The sequence below is a fragment of the Pisolithus orientalis genome, assembly GCF_024613125.1.
Source record: "Pisolithus orientalis strain OTSU chromosome Unknown F5J12scaffold_12, whole genome shotgun sequence".
NCBI lineage: Eukaryota > Fungi > Basidiomycota > Agaricomycetes > Boletales > Pisolithaceae > Pisolithus > Pisolithus orientalis.
This window is the reverse complement of record NW_026260793.1, coordinates 449,481-466,388: the sequence shown is the minus strand read 5'-3', so window position 1 is coordinate 466,388 and position 16,908 is coordinate 449,481. Positions and strand designations below refer to the sequence as shown.

General features: G+C 51.3%; 8 protein-coding genes across 8 annotated transcripts; 6 read left to right on the top strand and 2 right to left on the bottom strand.

Moving 5' to 3' along the window:
* Positions 1–94: 94 nt before the first annotated feature.
* F5J12DRAFT_936881 (uncharacterized protein) lies at positions 95–1,005 on the top strand (the record flags this gene model as incomplete). Its single annotated transcript, XM_051749635.1, has 2 exons — positions 95–281; positions 330–1,005. Exons 1-2 carry the CDS (start codon positions 118–120, stop codon positions 1,003–1,005), a joined length of 840 nt encoding a protein of 279 aa, XP_051600496.1. The 5' UTR covers positions 95–117.
* Positions 880–2,371, top strand: F5J12DRAFT_67195 (uncharacterized protein). Its single transcript, XM_051740210.1, has one exon. The coding sequence runs from the start codon at positions 1,028–1,030 to the stop codon at positions 2,225–2,227; it is 1,200 nt and encodes a 399-aa protein (XP_051600495.1). The 5' UTR covers positions 880–1,027; the 3' UTR covers positions 2,228–2,371.
* F5J12DRAFT_720138 (inner centromere protein) lies at positions 2,274–3,425 on the top strand (the record flags this gene model as incomplete). Its single annotated transcript, XM_051741218.1, has 2 exons — positions 2,274–2,417; positions 2,475–3,425. 2 exons carry the CDS (start codon positions 2,274–2,276, stop codon positions 3,423–3,425), a joined length of 1,095 nt encoding a protein of 364 aa, XP_051600494.1.
* Positions 3,426–3,900: 475 nt separating this feature from the next.
* On the top strand, positions 3,901–6,303 carry F5J12DRAFT_782415 (Dcp2, box A domain-containing protein; the record flags this gene model as incomplete). The annotated part of the gene is made up of 8 exons (XM_051742733.1): positions 3,901–4,016; positions 4,063–4,134; positions 4,183–4,390; positions 4,440–4,538; positions 4,592–4,744; positions 4,797–4,888; positions 4,934–5,739; positions 5,783–6,303. 8 exons carry the CDS (start codon positions 3,901–3,903, stop codon positions 6,301–6,303), a joined length of 2,067 nt encoding a protein of 688 aa, XP_051600493.1.
* Positions 6,304–6,984: 681 nt separating this feature from the next.
* Positions 6,985–8,540, top strand: F5J12DRAFT_827182 (phosphoribosyl pyrophosphokinase). Its single transcript, XM_051745545.1, has 6 exons — positions 6,985–7,124; positions 7,185–7,224; positions 7,291–7,600; positions 7,651–7,710; positions 7,848–7,942; positions 8,002–8,540. The coding sequence occupies exons 1-6, from the start codon at positions 7,091–7,093 to the stop codon at positions 8,426–8,428; spliced, it is 966 nt and encodes a 321-aa protein (XP_051600492.1). The 5' UTR covers positions 6,985–7,090; the 3' UTR covers positions 8,429–8,540.
* A 481-nt stretch (positions 8,541–9,021) lies between these two features.
* On the top strand, positions 9,022–12,241 carry F5J12DRAFT_720091 (Pkinase-domain-containing protein; the record flags this gene model as incomplete). The annotated part of the gene is made up of 5 exons (XM_051741215.1): positions 9,022–9,202; positions 9,262–9,491; positions 9,541–10,218; positions 10,274–12,055; positions 12,107–12,241. 5 exons carry the CDS (start codon positions 9,022–9,024, stop codon positions 12,239–12,241), a joined length of 3,006 nt encoding a protein of 1,001 aa, XP_051600491.1.
* A 609-nt stretch (positions 12,242–12,850) lies between these two features.
* On the bottom strand, positions 12,851–13,503 carry F5J12DRAFT_827173 (uncharacterized protein). The gene is made up of 4 exons (XM_051745544.1): positions 13,175–13,503; positions 13,080–13,120; positions 13,001–13,026; positions 12,851–12,926 (listed from the first exon to the last, which is right to left on the bottom strand). The coding sequence occupies exons 1-4, from the start codon at positions 13,488–13,490 to the stop codon at positions 12,917–12,919; spliced, it is 393 nt and encodes a 130-aa protein (XP_051600490.1). The 5' UTR covers positions 13,491–13,503; the 3' UTR covers positions 12,851–12,916.
* On the bottom strand, positions 13,504–16,888 carry F5J12DRAFT_827167 (P-loop containing nucleoside triphosphate hydrolase protein). The gene is made up of 8 exons (XM_051745543.1): positions 16,608–16,888; positions 16,431–16,555; positions 15,961–16,376; positions 15,291–15,908; positions 14,961–15,236; positions 14,527–14,911; positions 14,037–14,474; positions 13,504–13,983 (listed from the first exon to the last, which is right to left on the bottom strand). The coding sequence occupies exons 1-8, from the start codon at positions 16,690–16,692 to the stop codon at positions 13,618–13,620; spliced, it is 2,709 nt and encodes a 902-aa protein (XP_051600489.1). The 5' UTR covers positions 16,693–16,888; the 3' UTR covers positions 13,504–13,617.
* Positions 16,889–16,908: the final 20 nt, after the last annotated feature.

The window sequence follows — 16,908 nt, the reverse complement described above, 5'->3', positions numbered from 1 at the left end:
ACGGGTTGGCACTGCCACAGTCTTCCGGAAGTTACGATCACGTGCCAAAAGATGGTCGTCGCGCCACTTGGTTGATTTTTCGTGACCTTTTCGACTCCCCCAGGCATCCTCGCACCCATGTCGCAGAAAGATGGAAGCGGGATCCAGGCTTGGACAACATCCATACGAGTAGCTATGGCGAACGATCCTTGTCGACAGTTATTTGAGGATCAGATTCAGGTTCACGCGTTCCTATTTCTTGAGGATTATTTCGAGAGTATAATCTCGGGGCCTCAGCAAGCGTATGTCTCGCTCTGTCCGATTTAGCTGTCTACTGATGAAAAACGAAGTCCAATCATCGATCTAGTTAAGACGCCAAGTCGGAAGAAGAAAAATATCCCCCGAAACACCAGGACGGTTACTGCGGACCCTATCTCACTTTTGGAGTTCCAACCCATTACTAGTGACGACCGAAGTCAGAATTCTTCACTCCCGCTTCCTTCCCAAGGCCGTACCAACGAGCTTTCTGTCATCGCCGAAGATGACGAGTCCCCCGAGCGCAGTCATGTTCATACCATGCCTCCACCGACCGCATCTCCTGGGCACAGACACCTAGAAACGGGGACACCTGTTGTACCTAAGGATTCGCTGACTGATTCCGGTATCCAACCACCTGATGTCGTTGATGTGGGCTCTGGTGCAGAGGAGTTGCTTACCTCGGCGACGGACAGCAAAACCACTGTCACACCCATTAAGACTTCGCATCATGTTTCCCTCGTTTCGTCCCATCCGCCGCACCCTTCGAATACTTTCATAGGCGACGACGCGCCTTCGTCTCCTCAGCCAAGCCATACTGCGAGCATAGTTCCTCATGACGCTTCTTCGTTGGTTCCCTCGTCACTGCTTTCCAACCTGTCACCAGAACCAATGACCGTTCTTCTTGACAAGCCCGAATCCGCTAACAGCGCCCATACAAGCGGTGGGTCTCATTATCCTGACTCTGCCCGCTCCGTCGCCGCTGCGTAAATCCATACGTGCGCCTGCGGAGATGACCATTTCGCTTCCGTCTATCACCCCAGCTCCTGCACCTCTTGGCAAACGCACCTCTTGGCTTGTAAAAGCGCGAGAGGCTAAAGCCATGGAAGGCGTTGTGGCACGTTCGGACACCTTGCATAATACTGGTGCTGCTGCGGAACCGAGTGCACCAGAAGTTTCCGTTGTATCTGTCTCCGTGAAACGCAAGAGTGGAGAGATGCTAGGAAGTGTCTATCACCCTCGGAGGACCGGAGAGAGGGCGTCCAAAGTTCCGAAGATGAACGGGTCGGACACAGTGTCGACTATAAAAGATGACGGAGAGAAGTCGGCTGGCCACGGATCGGTAGATGCAAAGGGAATGGGTGAGGAAGGTTTCATTGGTCAATTTAAGCGAACTGTCGAAGGTCTTGGGGTCCGTTCTGGTAAGAGTATGACCAGATCGCTAGGAGGTGCCGCCGCCGCCGCTGCCCTTGCCGAAGCTCGCGCTGCAGCCGAGGCGAGAGTAGCTGAGCGAAATAAAGTCACAGACGCGAGCAGTGATCTGACCAATGTCCCTGCACCCACCGTTACACCTCAGTCTCTCTCTCTTCACCAGGACGACCGCCCGACCTCACCACGATCCAAGCCTGACGATGTCGAGCGACCAAACCTTGTCGTCGACTTGGTTTCCGACACTGCGAAGCTCCAAGGCACACGAACACAGGGAGCTTTACAAAGTCAGAACCACAATGCTCATGACAGTGCATCGACCACACCTCCCCACTCCCCACGTCAGGAACACAAGGTTGTTGTCCAGCACACCGGGCCAGTATTCACCAAACCAACCGCCCAAACCACACTTGCACCTGCGAAACCTCTTACTTCGTCGATGCAGCTCAAAGATTTCTCCAATTTGTCATTGGGTACATTCACGCTGACTACCCCGAGGACTTTCGGGGTAGTTCCCCAGCTTGATTCACGCACCGCTATCCTCACAAAGGGTTTGGAGGACGAAGGGAAAGCGTCGGATGCACTGGCAGCTGCAGAGAATGATGACGTAACCGAGCTTGACCACATCGATGGCCATGAGGAGGATGCTGTCGATTCTCTGGATTCGGAAGGCTCTATGATGGATATATGTGAACTTGGTGATGTCTCTGAACCGGCGCAATGCACAGCTAATCAAGGCGAGGTGGGTTATCATATTTCAGCACGATATTGCACTAAACCTTGATCCCTCGAAGCGGGCTGGTGTGATACGAAGTAGCAGCCAGTTATCCATGACGTCAGTGACTTCTTCATCACAGTCAGAAACCGGATTTTTCGGCCAAGCAACGAAACTCGTCGCGAGCATGCTTGGCGGAGGGAAGAAGGAAAAGCCAGAAATCAAAAGCTTGCAACGGGCTGCTGCCATGGCAAAGAGGGTCCGTGGATTCTAATGCTTCACCTTCGTCCACTTGCTAAAACGAGCCGCTTTGCAGCAGCAAGACGAAGCCGATAAGAAGGCCTTGCGCCTCAAAGAGATGGAGGTACGGCGACAGGCTATACTTTCCAGGAAAGCGGAAGAGGAAAAGGCTCGAATTTTGGAGGACGAGAAGAAGACCAAAGAGAACAGCGAGAGGCGCAAACGAGAACGAGAGGAAAACACCGACAAACGACCCGTGAAACTTCCGACAGTAGCCGTCAAGAAAATGGAGGATGATTCGACCAAGAAGCGAAAATTTGTAGTGGAGACCCAGAAGAAGGTGGAAGCCAAGAAACCGGTGTCCAAGGACAAAAAGGAACCTGTGCCGTTCAAGTTAGTGAAACCGAGTGTGCCGACGCCCACTGCAAAACCGGCTCGTCCTCCGAAATCTGTGAGAAGCGTTGCATCTGCTCTGGTATCATCCGCAGCCTACAATGTGTCACAGAACTTGCCGGGAGGGTCCTCTGGTTCCAAACCAGCCATCCCGGAGGCAAAACCATTTAAATTGGCACCTAACCAAAAGGACAAGGGCAAAGCCGTGGCACAAAATGACGGAAGTGACAAATTGCCTTCTGCCATGATCCAAACTCAGATGGCCGCTCGCGCAAAAGCGCAGATAGAAGCTAGCAAGCAGCAAGCCACCGAGGTCCCCAGTGAATCCATTGAGCTACCGGAAATCAATAGTGAATACTCGGATTCCGAAGACGAGAACCGAGTCCGCACGTTTGATCCCCCCGATTGGGCCCAGTCACCCGAACTACGACAAGCGTTGCAGATGCAAAGCACAGTTAATCCTGATGATATCTTCGGCGCCATCCGACCCCTGCGGATGGAGGAGATGTTCCGCACCAGGCAAAGTCGATTTAGAGCTCGCACGAGCTCTGCAAACTGGTCTGGAGCGGACAGGCTTACGATAGAGGAGGTTCGAGAGTACGAGCGCAGGATGGGCTTCCAATCACAAGCATAGTGACAATGAAACAAGGGGCATCACATTTGATCATTGTACTTTACAGCAGTATATTTACTACTACGGCATCAGCAACATGGACAGATCCTTCATACACGGCTCTGCTCTATACAACTTCTCAGCAGGAAGCTTATGCCTTTGTGACTGGTGGCATTCTATCACACTGAGTCTTGCTATGGTCGTGGATTAATGGCTTCCTACAACAAATACAGGAAACGTCGTCACAAGCGGTTTCGTGCAACCGATCCACGGATTCAGGAGCTCCTTGTTTTGATTCTGTAAGTGCTCTGATTACTGAGGATGACTGTTTGTACATATTTGGCGCACGGTTCCGTGCGGCTGACGAGCGGTTGGGGTGTCCATACATACGATGCTGGGTATCATAGCCTCCACTGCAAACACTCCTTGTTCATACAAAGATCGTCACTAAGCCTGGCACCCTGACTCTCCTTCGACTTTTTGCTTTTCTTTTACAATGACGTCTTCGTCTTCCTCCTCCCCAGAAATGCAACCAGCACCGACAGCGGATACAACAGAACGCTTCACCTACAAGCATGCTACACATGAAGAAGTTCTCGAAGATCTTTCGAGGTTTGTCTATTATCCAGTTATTGACTGCTGGCTCACGGTGGCTCAGCCGTTTCCTGCTCAACCTGCCCGAAGAGGAGCTCTCTTCTCTTGAGCGGATATGTTTCCAGGTGGAGCAAGCGTAAGTCATTTCCTCCCACCTCTTCACAGCTCACTCAAAATTTCATAGCCACTGGTTCTACGAAGATTTCGTCCGCGAGCAAAATCCCAAGTTCCCTTCGTTACCGCTCAAGAAATTCTCCGCAATGCTTTTCCACGCTTGTCCACTGCTACATCAGTGGAGCCACGATCATGAACAAGCATTCAACACATTCATGCAATACAAAACAAGAGTTCCTGTGTGCGGTGCCATAATGTTGAATGAATCCTGGGAGAAGGTAAGTTGCTTAATCGGATGCAGAGTGCGCATAGCGACTGCTTTCCTAGTGCATTCTTGTCAAGGGTTGGAAATCATCTTCAGGCTGGGGCTTTCCTAAGGGAAAGATAAACGAGCACGAACCCCCGCACGAATGTGCTATTCGTGAAGTAGGTTGTCATCCCCCATTACATGGCTGCTGCATGACGAACTATTGGTCTAGGTCCTTGAGGAGACGGGTTACAACCTGGCTGGGAAAATCAACCCGGCGGACGTTATAGAAATGTCTATTAAGGAACAGTTGATCTCTTTGTTCATTGTTCCGGGTATTCCAGATGACTTCCCGTTTAAAACTCGCACAAGGAAAGAAATCAGCGTAGGTGTTGTCCACACGTCTTAGCAAACCTCGGTACTTACTCGCTGTTCAGAGAATCGAATGGTTCAAGCTAACGGATCTCCCTACATGGAAACGTAACAAGGCTTCGCCTGGCAAATTCTATCTGATTTCTCCCTTTATCGCGTGCGTCTTGTCGGAATGTTGTTGCAACTATCACTGATCACGTAGCGTATGGGACAGTGCTTTGAAGGCTTTCGTCACCGCACGCAAACCTAGTGGGCTGGGCGCAAGGAACATAAAAGCCACCCCAGAAGCCGCCATAGAGAGCAGCCCACAAGAATCTGGCTCATCATCCGTGGATAATGGTGAACCACACACCCCATCATCACAAAGTAGCGAGGGGGCACTTGCCAGCAACAAGCTTTCCATAGCGGCTCATCCATCAGACGACGATTCACTTTCCCAGCCGGTGGATCCACACGTTGCTAGGCTTCTAACATCTTTGTCTCTTTCGGCCAAAAAGACCGACCTCAAGCCAGCGTCCACTGTGCCAGACATCCGCCGATCTGTGGAGATCTCCCCTAGGCTTGCGCACAATGGCACGCCGCCAGCAACACATTTGCGCCACACTTCCGCGAAATTTGTAGAAGCCACCCATCGATTCCAACATTCGGAAACCACCTTATCAGTTCATGCCAATGATCCACCCTTCTCCAAGCAAGGTATTCTCCAGGACACTCGCACGTCGAGCGCTGCAGTAGCCCCAGCTACTTCTTCCCTACTATCGTATGGTGCTTCTAATGAATCATCGAGTGTGGTCTTGCCTACTTCATCGGCCCCACCACTGGCTCCATTGCAGGCTGGTGCTACTAAACAATTACCCTCTTCTCGTCGAAGTTCAAGCATTGCTGATATTTCACCATACTTGACAACCCCAACCGAAGTACCAACTTCAGGCAAGAGGTTGAAGCAGCTTGCGCTTCTGGAATTAGTAGCGGACGAATCATCGAAGATGACGCCTACTCTGGTGTCCCGTGAGCTACCCACTAGTCGGGCATACGATTTCCCTCCCCTTAGACATCCCGGGCCGTGTGCTTCTGTCCCGCCTTCAACTACCTATGAATCCTTGGGTCAACGCCAGTTCCAGCATGACTCCATTGGCGGGGTATCTGGGTCACTTCTTCCACACTCTCGGGGAAACAAAGCATCTTCACCTCTCAACCAACTTCAACATTCCTTACTACCAGATCCTTTCCACACTCGATCGCAGTCCAGTCACCTTGACTGCTGCAACCCGGCGTATGCACCCTGTTTTCAAGCACATCGAGTTGTGCATCAGGGCCAACTTCCTCCTTTGTCAGCTGATTATTCTCCATCTGGACGGGCCGAGCGGCGCGCTTCCCAACTTCCCGTGTCCCAACATTCTTACTCTCTACCTTCAGTGGCTTACGCGCCGCAATACGCCACGTCAGAGGTTAACGTGCTCCCAGCCGGTTGTCCATCTCGTGTTTCACGGTCGCCGTTGGCGATGCAAGCTACGTTTCCTCCGCTCCCTCGTCCACCACCACCTGGTAGCGCCCAGCTGCTGTCCATCCTAAATAGTGGTGGCCAAGCTGGTGGCCGGGTTCCTCCGACTCACTCCCACCCTTCCGGATGTTCTGCACGTGTCGGCTAAGTAAACCCCCTGCATACTCCTCAGGAATTCACCTACATTGTCTGCGTTTGTCGTCCCCTTTCTCGCGATAGACTTTTTGTTTTATTCTTTGCGTTCATGACCTTTTCGGTTTACTATAGTCCATTCGAGTTGCTCTTCAGGGTTTCAGGGTGAGCTAAGTCACTGCAGCTTTTCGCCTGTCGCTATTTCGTTGTCATAATTCTTTTTCACTGCCCACTTTCTTTCATGATCGCTTCCCCCGCTGTTCCCCCTGTTCATTGTGGCTCCGGGATCTTACAGTACTAGTACAATGTACATCCAACCATTCCTCAGCCGTCAAATCTCATAGTATGTTCTTGCAATACCGACCTCTGTAGTTTGTAGCGCACCTTCCTTCTTATTACTCAGTCCCCTACCTCTTTTATTATTGTCGTCGCCTCTGTACTATATGTGCACATTTGAGTGTGGTCTCGGTATATTCTTATTGCGTGTACGTGCTGCATCGCAGCACTATGATATGTGTCGTAGCAGACAAATCCCTTGCAGAGACGTATCGTTGTGCTTAGTCAGCAAATTTTGGCTCATGTTTGTGCCACGTGCCCCTCAGCTCGTAATCCCGGTTTTTATCTTTGTCCGGGTATATACTTTTTTCTTGCTGTTTCATCAGGTTCATGGACATTTCTCTTTCTTGACCCTCCTTGTTTTTATTTCTCTTGTTAAGTTAAACCACCATGTTAAATGGCACTGGAGTCAAAATCTTTACTGGTGCGTAATGTGACGTCTATCGGTCTTCAAGAACGGAGGCTGACTGTAGAGCGATCCAAGGGACAAGCCATCCCGAGCTCGCGGAGATTATTGCACGACGGTAAATTCAGAACGGTATACTAGGATTGGGTGCTGTTTCACCCATGCGACGATGTTCCTTCTCTAGCCTTGGTCTGTCCCTAGCCAAAGCTGAAGTGACAAAGAGCGGCATTGGCGAGACGCAGGTGTGCATCGCCGAGAGCGTGCGTGAAAACGATGTATACATCATCAACACCGGCTGCGGGGCGGTCAACACGGCGCTGATGGAGCTTTGCATTATGATCCACGCTTGCAAGATTGCGAGTGCAAAACGCATCACTGCGGTCGTGCCGCTGTTCCCGTACGCTCGGCAAGACAAGAAGGACAAAAGTCGTGCTCCAATTACTGCGAAACTCGTCGCAAACATGTTACAAAAGTCGGGGTGTGATCACGTCATCGTAAGTTGTCTTTTCACCCAATTGATGATCGTGTCTGATGCATGGAGAAGACGATGGACCTTCATGCCTCACAAATCCAAGGGTTCTTTGATGTTCCCGTGGACAAGTGGGTGTTTTCTTTTTTGCACCGGTGACATTTCATTTGTTCACCTAACGGTTGCCCACGGCCGTCCCGTTTTGGTCGGATGCAGCGTAAGTGCTGTGTTGGGCGATAAGATCGAGTCTAGACCTCACCTATCCGCATTAGCTGTACGCCGAGCCTTCATCGATCCAATATATCCGCACGCATTTTGACGTGAAGAACGTGGTGATCGTTTCGCCCGATGCTGGAGGTGCCAAGAGGTGGGTTAAGTGTATCAGGGTTGGATAGGAGTGTGACTGACGGCAATGCGAAACGGCAGGGCGACGTCGATTGCGGACCGACTGGCCGTCGACTTCGCACTGTTTCATAAAGAGCGGAAAAAGGCGAATGCAGTATCTCGAATGGTGTTAGTTGGACACGTCAAAGACAAAGTAGCGATTTTGGTGGACGACATGGCGGATACGTGTGGAACGCTATGTCTTGCAGCGCAGCATCTTGCAGAGGCAGGGGCATCAAAAATCTATGCGATCGTGACACACGGAATACTGAGTGGGAACGCGCTGAAGAATGTGGAGGAGAGCGCGCTGGAAAAGCTGATAGTGACGAATACGTTGCCTCAATCGGCAAACCAGGCCAAGTGCAGCAAAATCGAAGTGATCAATATCGGGCCAGTTCTCGGGGAGGTGATCAGACGGAGTCACTATGGGGAGAGCGTGTCGAAGCTATTCCACGAGGTGCCATACTGATCTAAGGAGACGATATGATAGATAGACCAGTGGTGTACACATATGTACTTAGTGCTCAGTTTCGCCGTGATTTAGACATTGACAGACATTGATGGGGGATTGGATATGTGTGATGCCCGCAAATAATTAATATGGGCGTGGGCGCCCACAACTTGACAGATGGGTACGGGAGCATTACATAACACATTACTGGAAAGTGCCGGTGATTGTGTGGGACGAGTCACGTGGTGAGCATCAGACTGCGTTTCAGAGACTCCGTGTTGGTGGCAGCTGGGTGGGTGTGCAGGTGGGTGGGTACACGGTGAGGGCGAGTCCCACTATGTAATGAAGTGCGGGCGGATCGTCTTCGGTGGAAATACTTGCTTTTTAAAACGATAATGAAACTGTTGCTTCGGTTGGGTCGGTTAGCACGGGATGACTTACCAAACTGGTGCTGGTATGGCGCTTGTCCGATGAATGTTCTGGCGAGGACTTCGTCTGATGCTGAGTCTTTTGCTCCTTGCATGTCTTCCTAATAGTCCGCCCCTGCCGCTTTCCCTTCGCCCTAAGCCCTCTCTCTCTTCCCGGTCGTACAAGGCGATGCTCTGTGTGTCATGTTCACGCCCTCGAATCATGCAGCCCAAAGCAACGCCGATCCAAACAGCATCCCTGTCCCGAATAACCATCAACCTTGCCCAAAACCCTCCTCACAGCCAAAAGAAACCATCCACGTCGTCGCCGTTCCCGCCGTATCGATACAGAACGGAAAGCTCGTCGTCGGTGATGCGAATTCAAGTATGTCTACCACCACCTCCTTCTCTTTGCCCCGCACACGCTCATCTTCCCCTCCGTAGGCTCCAGCCGCTCATTCACTCCAATCAAGACCCTGGGCGACGGTTCCTTTGGTACCGTCCTGCTATGTGATTGGCACGGTGCCCTGCCTCCCAACACTCCCCTCTCTCCAATGCAATGTGGTGGCGGCGCTCGACCTGAGTGGGTCGGAAAACGTCTCGTTGCAGTTAAGAAGATGAAAAAGAAATGGGAAGGCGGGTGGGACGAGTGCAAAAAGCTAAAGGAACTTGAGGTGCCTCCACTCTTGGCTTGTTTTCAGCGTGCCTCTGACACGCATACAGTCACTTCGCGCAATTCCTTTTCACCCTTGCATCATACCGTTGTACGACTTTTTTCTCCTACCAGATACCAAGGAGCTATATTTCGTTTTCGAGAGCATGGAAGGAAATCTTTATCACCTTATCAAAGCTCGCAAAGGCAGGCCACTTGCAGGTGGTCTTGTCGCCTCCATATTCCGTCAGATCGTGTCTGGCCTGCACCACATCCATTCCTCGGGCTATTTTCATCGTGACATGAAACCGGAAAACGTCCTGGTCACCACAACCGGTCACTTTGAATATCGCTCCTTGTCTCCCGTCTCACCACCTGGTGTGGCCGAAAAGGATGTCGTAGCCATCATCAAGCTGGCTGACTTCGGTCTCGCAAGAGAAACACTCAGCGCCCCACCTTATACGACTTATGTCTCTACGAGGTGGTATCGCGCGCCCGAGGTCCTAATGTCCAGCAGAGACTATTCCAATCCTGTTGATATGTGGGCTTTGGGGACCATCATGGCTGAACTCGTCAACCTCCGACCTCTGTTTCCTGGTTCTGACCATGTCGATCAAATACATCGCATGTGCGAGATACTTGGTGATCCTGTTGATTACGGTACTGATTCTCGAGGCAAACCTCTCGGAGGTGGAAAGTGGAATAAAGGTCTCAAGATGGCCAAGCAGTTCAACTTTGCTTTCCCCAAGGTCGGCGTTAGCAATGATGCCTTTTAACGCGGATCACTTATAAGCTACCTCACAGAGTCAACCAAAAGATTTTTACTCGTATTTTGAACGGAGCGTCCCTAGGAAGCTCATCGAGTGCATATCTGATTTGCTCAAATACGACCCGGACCTCCGCCTCACGAGCCGGCAGTGTTTAGAACACCCATATCTTATAGAAGCGTTGCCGCAAAATGTGCCCCCGATGCCTCCAGCATTGTATGTACAGACGGCGGCCTCCACACCTGCAAGGCCTCACATCAACGGCGCGCCCTTTCTCACGCCTTCTGCTTCTCCTCGTAGTATCCCTCCCTCACATTCTCACAATCCACCACATCTACACCCACTTCATATACCAGACGCTTCTTCTTCTCACCGCACTGCGTTCGTTCCCTCCATTGCCACCTCGGGTACCCATACCCCGGGATCGCGAAGAGTCGACGATTCACATGGACCCCCACCTCCGTCCTACTCGCAAGAGGAGGCTCGAATACAAGGCGCTGCCCTGCCGTGGCCGACCAACCATCCACGAAATGGCTCGCACTGGATGGGCACTCCGCCCTCACAAGCCTACCCGTCTCTAGAGGACCAGAGAATGGTCTTCCAATCTTCAACAGTTGCCGAAATGCGTACTGAATCCGAGCCGATGCATGTTCAGGAAACAGTCCAGACGCCAAGCAGCAAACTCAGCAGGCTCGGCTCTCTTGGTTTTGGCAAGAAGCATTCGAAGTGGGGCCTCGGCATGTTCGGGCATGGGGACAAAGTTCACCAGCATTCACTGCCGCCCGTAGACGAGGACCCGGGGTCAAGCTCCATGCCATCGCTTAAACGATCGCAATCCATAGGTTCGGATACGCCGTTGGCCGGCGAGGGTACTGCTACGAATGTGCGCAAAGATACCAAAGCAAACAGGAAGGAAGCAGAAAGATTACAACGGGAAGCTGAGAAACAACGCCGTGCTATGGTGGAGCGGGCACACAGAGAGCAAGCACGTGCGGTTATGCAAAAGCGTAAGATGCTCGTGCAAACGACCGCGAAGCATGAGGTGGAGTGGAAGTGGGCACACTCGGGCAGTTTGCTCAGTGTCAATTCTCGTGCCATATACGCTGCTGACCTCGAGAAGAGCAAGGCTGCGGCTTCTGGTCCAATACGGCAGAACCAAAATGGCTCTGCCAAGGTCAGTTCACCCACTTTGAACGCGGCTTCGGGTCGGTTTTTGAAGCCTCCAGACGGCACTCTTGCACCTGGTGACCGGTGGCTGCCTAGAGATGAGCGGTTAAGCAAGGTTCGGCGGCGAGACTTCGACGACGATCATTCCATGTCGTCGTCGGACATCCACAGTACCGGACGGATGTCTGCCATATCATTTGCTACAGTCGATAGTGATCCAGGGCCCGCTCGAATTCGGCGACCCCCAGCGGGCGGCGTAAACCGAATGACATCCACTTCTTCGCTCCGAACTGGAACGACGTCATTCGACGACTTCCCAACCTCGGCGCGCTCGTCCAATTCGATTTCCCTGGATCATCAGTTAAACGAGTTTCATATTCGTGCCTCCGTCGATACGACCTCTTCCGTCTCAGGGACATCCTCGCCCCCACCCATCAATCTCTTGTCCTTGTCCCCGTCGCCCAATTCATGGATGCACTCGCATAATTCACACGATTCCACTAGTCCACAGCACACTTCTTACATAGGTGCCCCGATGATTCAGTATCCCTCGTCTTCCCATACGACATACGAATGTAATGGCAAGATGTTTGGTCATCCTCCAAGTCCTGGAATAGATCCGCATGTAGCAGTCAACCCTATATTCAAAGTGGTGGGTACTAGAAAGCCGGGGTCATTATTCCAACTGATGCAGTTTACGCAGGCGCCGCTACCATCGTCACTACTTGACCATCCGTCGCCACATTCGCTCCCGCCATTTTCGCAGCTCGAAGCAGTCGCAGAAGGGGAGTATCCCCCATTATCTCCTATGTCCTTTACCTCGCCCGACGATAACTAACGGGTGGGCGTCCGCGCGTTCCTTTAACATTTTTATTTATTTATCCTCTCCTTGTTTGATATTACCTCATGGGTTTTGGGAACCACTCTCCTCACGATACTTCAATTTCAATGGACCCAGTGCCACTAACACCATTCATTGTTACATCCGTCTGCCACTGCTATGTCCTTTGTCTCCCCTATTTCGTACATGACGGTAGCTGTCTCGTATTGTCTCATCCCCGAGCGAGCGATAGAGGGACCTTCCAGGCTTTCGAGTCTCCGAGCGACTTTCTTACCCTCTTACCCTCCTTATTCCTTCCCGCTGTGGCTCGGTGTCTTCGAAGGAGCTTCGCCTGCTCGTGCTTATCCTCGTGCTTATCTTACTCATCACCCATAGTCGCATTAATTAGGATCAACTAGGCGTTGCAGAGCGCCACAGGAATTGTACTCTTAAAACCTGCTAACCCTTTATGATGCAAGTACCAGTCCGACTTGATGCTCAACAAGGCAGAGTACTGGTTGAAATTGGCAAGGTAGTGACAAGGATAGAAATCATGAGGCTTCTGCTACGCTGCCTATGCATTTGGGGTGCACTTCCATAGCTCTAGTGCTCATGTCCATGGTGTACAGCTTGTTCAAACTGGATCCCGCTGCAGTATTGTGAGCCGGGGCCCCCATTCGGTGAGGCATCAACTTACCAATAGCTGAGAAGGGCGCCAGGAGAAAAAACAGACGAAATGTCAGTGCGTCATACGGGCGGTGCTTATAAGCGACATACCCACATGCATGTGGACCAGGTTTATCCTGTAAAATACGTTCAAAGATTAGTTCGACGGTAGTCATAACATGATGCACACCAAGTTTATGAAGATTTTGGGGTGACCTAGGGGACCTCCACCTAACAGCATAGATCACAATCTTAGGACAGAATAGACTTGGACACACGACATACCACCATCACAGACGGCCTTGCGACCTTGTACAATGCGCGCGGGCTCACTGGCTATGAGCTCCATGGCACTGAACGGATTCGGTTGAAGGTCCATGATAGTTTGCTCAAAGCGGGGACCAGAACGCGCAGCAGGTCGGGGCCGCTGGTTCGTTGACCATGGTGTCGGATAATTGGGAGCTTGAGGTGCGATGCCGGTTGGAGTATTTTCAGCAGGAATTGACTGTAAAGAGGTAGTAGCAACAGAGGGTGCTTTGGTTGAGGATGGGCGTCTTGAGCAAGGCCGGAGGGTTCGTAAGACGACTCGACGACTAAACATCGCAGTGTTATGATCGACGAACGGAAAACCTCGCAAACACTTCACAGGTATGATTACATAATTACAAGTTGTGTGCTCGCTAACGATACAATGTGTTGCAACAAACGATGAGTACATGGAACCTCCTTCAGTCAATCTCTTCAATCTCAATATCATCATCCAATCCGTCCAAATCCATACCTTCCACCCCTTTTTCTGGGTGATTCGGTATGATGACTAACCTGTTTCCGGGGCCGTCGAACTTGACATGAACAGTTTCGTTGTCTTGTATCTGCCCAGAAAGGAGGAGGACCGACAGTGGGTTCAAAAGTTCGCTCTGAATCGCCCGGTTCAACGGGCGAGCACCGAAAGCTGGATTATAACCAACGGAAACAAGGTACTGCTTTGCCTCGGGTTCAACATCGAGGGTGATTTTTCGATCTGAAAGTCGGTCTTCCACCTCTTTGAGACGCAAGTCGACAATTTTGAGAACATTATCCCTTGACAGTGTGTGCTGTAGCGATACGGTCAGTCGAGATGCACTTTGTCACGAATAGAGTTGCTTACGAAGATGATAATCTCGTCAATGCGATTAACAAATTCCGGAGGGAAGTGGGCCTGGATCGCACCCATGACTAATTGGCGTGTGTTGAAGTCCACTCTCCCTTCCGACATGTCGTTGAGATAAGCAGCACCGAGATTCGAGGTCATGATGATGACTGTATTCCGGAAGTCTACTACCCGACCCTGGCCATCCGTAAGGCGGCCATCATCGAGGACTTGCAAGAACAACGTCACAAATTCCCTAGATGCCTTCTCGATTTCATCGATAAGCACAATACAATATGGTTTGCGGCGAACGTATTCCGTAAGCTGACCACCTGCGTCGTGGCCGACATACCCGGGAGGCGCACCGATCAAACGTGCAATGGAATGTTTTTCCGAGTACTCAGATCCATCGATGCGTATCATGGCATCTGGGGAATCAAAGAGAATGGTTGCAAGCTACCCACGAGTCAGTCCAGGCTACAGGTCCATGAAGTACAACCAAACGTACCGTTTTACTCATCAACGTCTTGCCCGTGCCGGAAGGCCCAGCCATCAAAAAGCTAGCGATTGGCCGGTTTGCGCTTGCCAACCCACTTCTCGACAACCTGATGGCATTAGCCACAGCCTTCGCAGCGTCAGGTTGGCCAACGACACTATTGGCCAGAATTTTCTCCATTTTGAGTAACTTCTCCTTCTCCGTTGACATCAGTCTTGTGACAGGGATGCCAGTCCAGCGCGCCACGATCTCGGCAATTTGTTCAGGGGTTACGTTGTCAGAGCCTGGTTGTCCGTTCGTTTCCTCCTCCGCCTTCTTAGCTAGCAGTTGTTCAAGGCGACTCTGCAGCTCTGGCAGAGCATAGTAACGCAGGTCCGACGCAGTCTCTAAATCGTATCTGCCAGTGTGATGAGCACTAGGGGCGCACTTGCAATTCACGAACTTACCGTCGCTCGGCGTCATCCGCCTTGGCCTTGAGTTCATCTATCCGTTTGCGGACGTGATTAATTTCATCACCAATCCTTTTCTGTGCCTCGTACGCAGCCTGCAAAGGCCGGAGTTGATCATCAACCTCTGCGATAGCTTTGCGAGCAAGAACGAGGCGCTCCTTGCTGGCCTGATCTTTCTCGCGCTCAAGGGCATGTACTTCAACTTCGAGTTCAAGTCTGCGTCGCTGCAATTTGTCAATTGCTTCAGGCGCCGTCTCCCGTGTGACTCGGACGCTAAATTCGACATATTAACATTCTAAAAACCTCGATCAGTGATGCACGACTTACCTTGCGCAGGCTTCGTCGACGAGGTCGATCGCAGCATCCGGCAATCGACGAGATGTCAAGTAGCGATGTGCTAAGGTCGCCGCGGAAATCATCGCACCGTCAAGAATTCTGACACCATGATGGACTTCATATTTCTCCCTGATACCACGAAGGATGTTGATAGTCTCGCCAACGGTTGGTTCGTTAACGATGACTTGAGCAAACCTTCGCTCCAGCGCCGCGTCCGTCTCGATGTACTTTCTGTATTCAGCGAGTGTAGTAGCACCAATGCACCGCAGCTTGCCTCTGGCCAAGAGGGGTTTGAATAGGTTACCAGCATCCATGCCGCCACCTTCGGCACCTCGCCCTGCCATGATAAGGTGAAGCTCATCAACAAAAAGGATAACCTGGTTTCCTTGTTCAACAGATTTTTCCACTTCATTTAGAACGCTTTTGATGCGCTCTTCGTATTCACCCTTATACTTGGCACCAGCCATCAAGGCACCCATATCCAAAGAAAATAGTCGTCCAAGGAGGGATGCAGGGACATCGCGATTCACGATGCGCTGAGCAAGGCCCTCTACAATGGAGGTCTTCCCAACACCAGGTTCACCGATAAGAACGGGATTATTCTTTGTCCTGTAGAACTGTTAGCAACATTCCGAATATATTTTTGACGAGGCAATCCCACCTTCTGCACAGAATACGGATAACTCTGCGGATCTCGTTATCTCGCCCGATGACTGGGTCAATCTTGCCTTCCTCCGCAAGTGCTGTTAGGTCGACTGCGTACTTTTGCAGAGCCTCGAATCCAGCCTCCGCGTTTCTGCTTTCGATGCGCCGGTTACCGCGTATCTGTTGAATCACCGTCTTAACAACAGCCTCCGTCAAGCCAGCTTCTTTGAGGACAGATTGGATCGTGGTGTCTTTGATGAGAGCGAGAAGAAGGTGATCTTGCGCAACATAGGAATCATGCATAGTTTTCTGTAATTCTACTGCCTCTCGCAGCACCTTCAATGCCATTCCGGTGAATGACACTTCTTCTGGAGGTGGTGACTGTGATGGTAATCTGATGATGATTTTCTGGAGTCCACGCTTTACGGTAACCTTCAGAACCGAGGCGTCAGTAGACTAAACAATCAAGCACGACTAGCATCTCACCTTGTCGCCACCAGCTTTCTCGATGACCGATGCAAATAAGGATGCTGTACTCTGGTCTCCTTGCACTACACCGTCTGGTCCTGTGCCCTCATTTAGGAGGGCGGCTCCAATATGAGCAGGATGTACTATAAAGGTCGATCAGCGCGAACCAATGGCACTAAAGAAGATGCACCAAACCTTGCGCATTTGCATGATCTCTTGCTAGTTGGATAGCAGCAGCAATTGTCTGTTGTGACCTTTCGGTTAAGGTGTCCAAATTCATAGTCGAAGTCTTGGGTTAAGTCCTGAAGCAAGGTTGTCAGGTCGCGGACAAGGCTTTTATGTGCGTACACCACTGAATCGACGTCTGTCGATTCCCCCAGACGAACGGAGCACAATCGAACTGGGCATTTCTCCTGTGCGCTAGAACGCCGTCGAAAGTTTGAGTGACATCACGTCACGTGCCTACTGCACTTGCATCACCTTCGTGGGTTTACAC